Source organism: Perkinsus marinus (genome assembly GCF_000006405.1).
Source record: "Perkinsus marinus ATCC 50983 genomic scaffold scf_1104296961060, whole genome shotgun sequence".
Lineage (NCBI taxonomy): Eukaryota > Perkinsozoa > Perkinsida > Perkinsidae > Perkinsus > Perkinsus marinus.
Window position 1 is genome coordinate 1 of NW_003205885.1, and position 1,874 is coordinate 1,874.

The window sequence follows — 1,874 nt, forward strand, 5'->3', positions numbered from 1 at the left end:
GCTGAAGACGCTAAGGCTCGCACTGGATGCAGACGAAGAATATTCCCGGCTGAGATAATCCAGTAAGCTGCGCACATCTCGCCGGGTGGTCTTGCCCGCTACAAGTTCAAACTTCTGACGAAGTCGATCTTCTTGACCAAACACAGATGTGAAGGCTATTCCGCCTAACGCGCATCAGATTGCCGAGACGTAGACCCCACCCAGCATCACAGGTAGTGCCGCAGACACTATGTGCGGCATCGCTAAGAAGAGCGATTTGATCGGAAGGGATAACCAAACCGACCCGTTCAGCTAGAGGTAAAATAGTAGAGAGATAGCGCGGAACCTTATTGATAGGAATAAGAACCAATATATCATCATAGAAGCTGTAAACTGGCAACTCTGCGAGGCTAGGTTCCAGTTTCCCGGCGAGACGGAGAAGAGTAGACATGCCGGATTGGAGCGAAGCCGGACCGTGCAGAAGTCCGAATGCAAGCCTATCGCATCGATACCATCGGCCTGCGCCTCGGATATAGAGGTAACCAAGGGATGACACTGCATCTCCATTTGAATCTGACCGTGCCATCAGCTGGAAGCGATAAAAAGCTTTACCAACATCGAGGGAGAGAAGGCCTAAGTGACCTTCTCCAGCACGAGAAAAATTTAACCGGAGACCCAGTAGGATCTCAGGAACAGAGTCGCCGGAGTAGGAAGCTTTTTTAGCCCCTCCAGCCTTGATAACACGATTGACTCCAACGGCCTGAATGACCGGTCTAACTTTGAAACTGGTTACTTTAGTAGGACCGTCAGGTACGGAGTCGTCAACCTGCTTAACAGGGAAGCTGACCACCTTTGGAGCAGCGGTGTCACGGATTACAGCATCGTCATCGATCGGCACCCAGTAGCCGGCGTCGACAAATTTACTCACAGCCTTATCGTACGACTCTTTCTCGGCCAAGCTCAATCGATTGTAGATCTTGAATCCGAAGTCCACGACATTGCCAGGCACCCTCATATCAAGCAGCCAAGATGGTCTCATGTGAGCAGAAGATTCCTGCCAAGATCGACGGACTTCTGCCAGGAATCCATCGATGTTTCTGGGGAACGGTATATTGCTTGGCTGCGATCTGAGCTGCAGAGACGGTTTGGCTGTAGCCCTGAAAAGGTCGTTACTAGCTTGAGAAGTACCAACTTCAATGGTTGATGAGTATGCGACTGCATTGAGCGTTTCATGCGGCAAGGCAAGGTGTAAGCAATGCCAGGGTGAGATCATGAAATTGTTCTTCTACAGGAGCTTGTCTCATGACCATCCAATCAGTTGTCCCATGAAGCCTGTCTGCCTCGATCCTACCAAATCCTTTGATCAAATAATAACTCATGCTAGGTTTCGTTCGACTATTTAAGACGACCACGAGTAGCCGCACCTGGTGTGCGCCGATTTGTTCTCAAGCTCTGGAAAGGTCAGGGTGGCAGAACGGGAGAGGTAAAGGTGGCAGAACGAGAAAGGTAGAGGAATGAGGAGTCGCGCACCAATGCAGGAGACAACAAGACAAGACTAACCACACGATTGAAGCGCGTACATCTCTTGCCAAGGCAAAGATGACGTTGAAGCAATTTCGCTAGCCGATTTCGTATGTTAGACTTTGCTATGTTGCTGACTCAAACAGAAAATAATCTCGTTTGTCTTGTCGATTCAGAAGGCAGTGAATCAATCATAACCCAGTCGGCGTTGAATGAATCACTTGCTGGCTTCACGTATCGTAACCTCCGTTCGCGGGTGGCCACGATACCGTCATTTCATTATCCTGTGTTAGGATGGCTCGCGCCGGCAGCCAGAACACTAGAAAGGCTGAGTGTCGTCGTCAATGAAGGTGTGGCCTCGCATTATCCTCTGC

At 50.0% G+C, this 1,874-nt stretch overlaps 1 protein-coding gene across 1 annotated transcript; it reads right to left on the minus strand.

Moving 5' to 3' along the window:
* Positions 1–200: 200 nt before the first annotated feature.
* On the minus strand, positions 201–1,018 carry Pmar_PMAR023971 (hypothetical protein; the record flags this gene model as incomplete). The annotated part of the gene is made up of 1 exon (XM_002772510.1): positions 201–1,018. A coding segment is annotated over one exon (818 nt), but the record flags the coding sequence as incomplete, so codon positions are not given.
* Between the last annotated feature and the right edge of the window lie 856 nt (positions 1,019–1,874).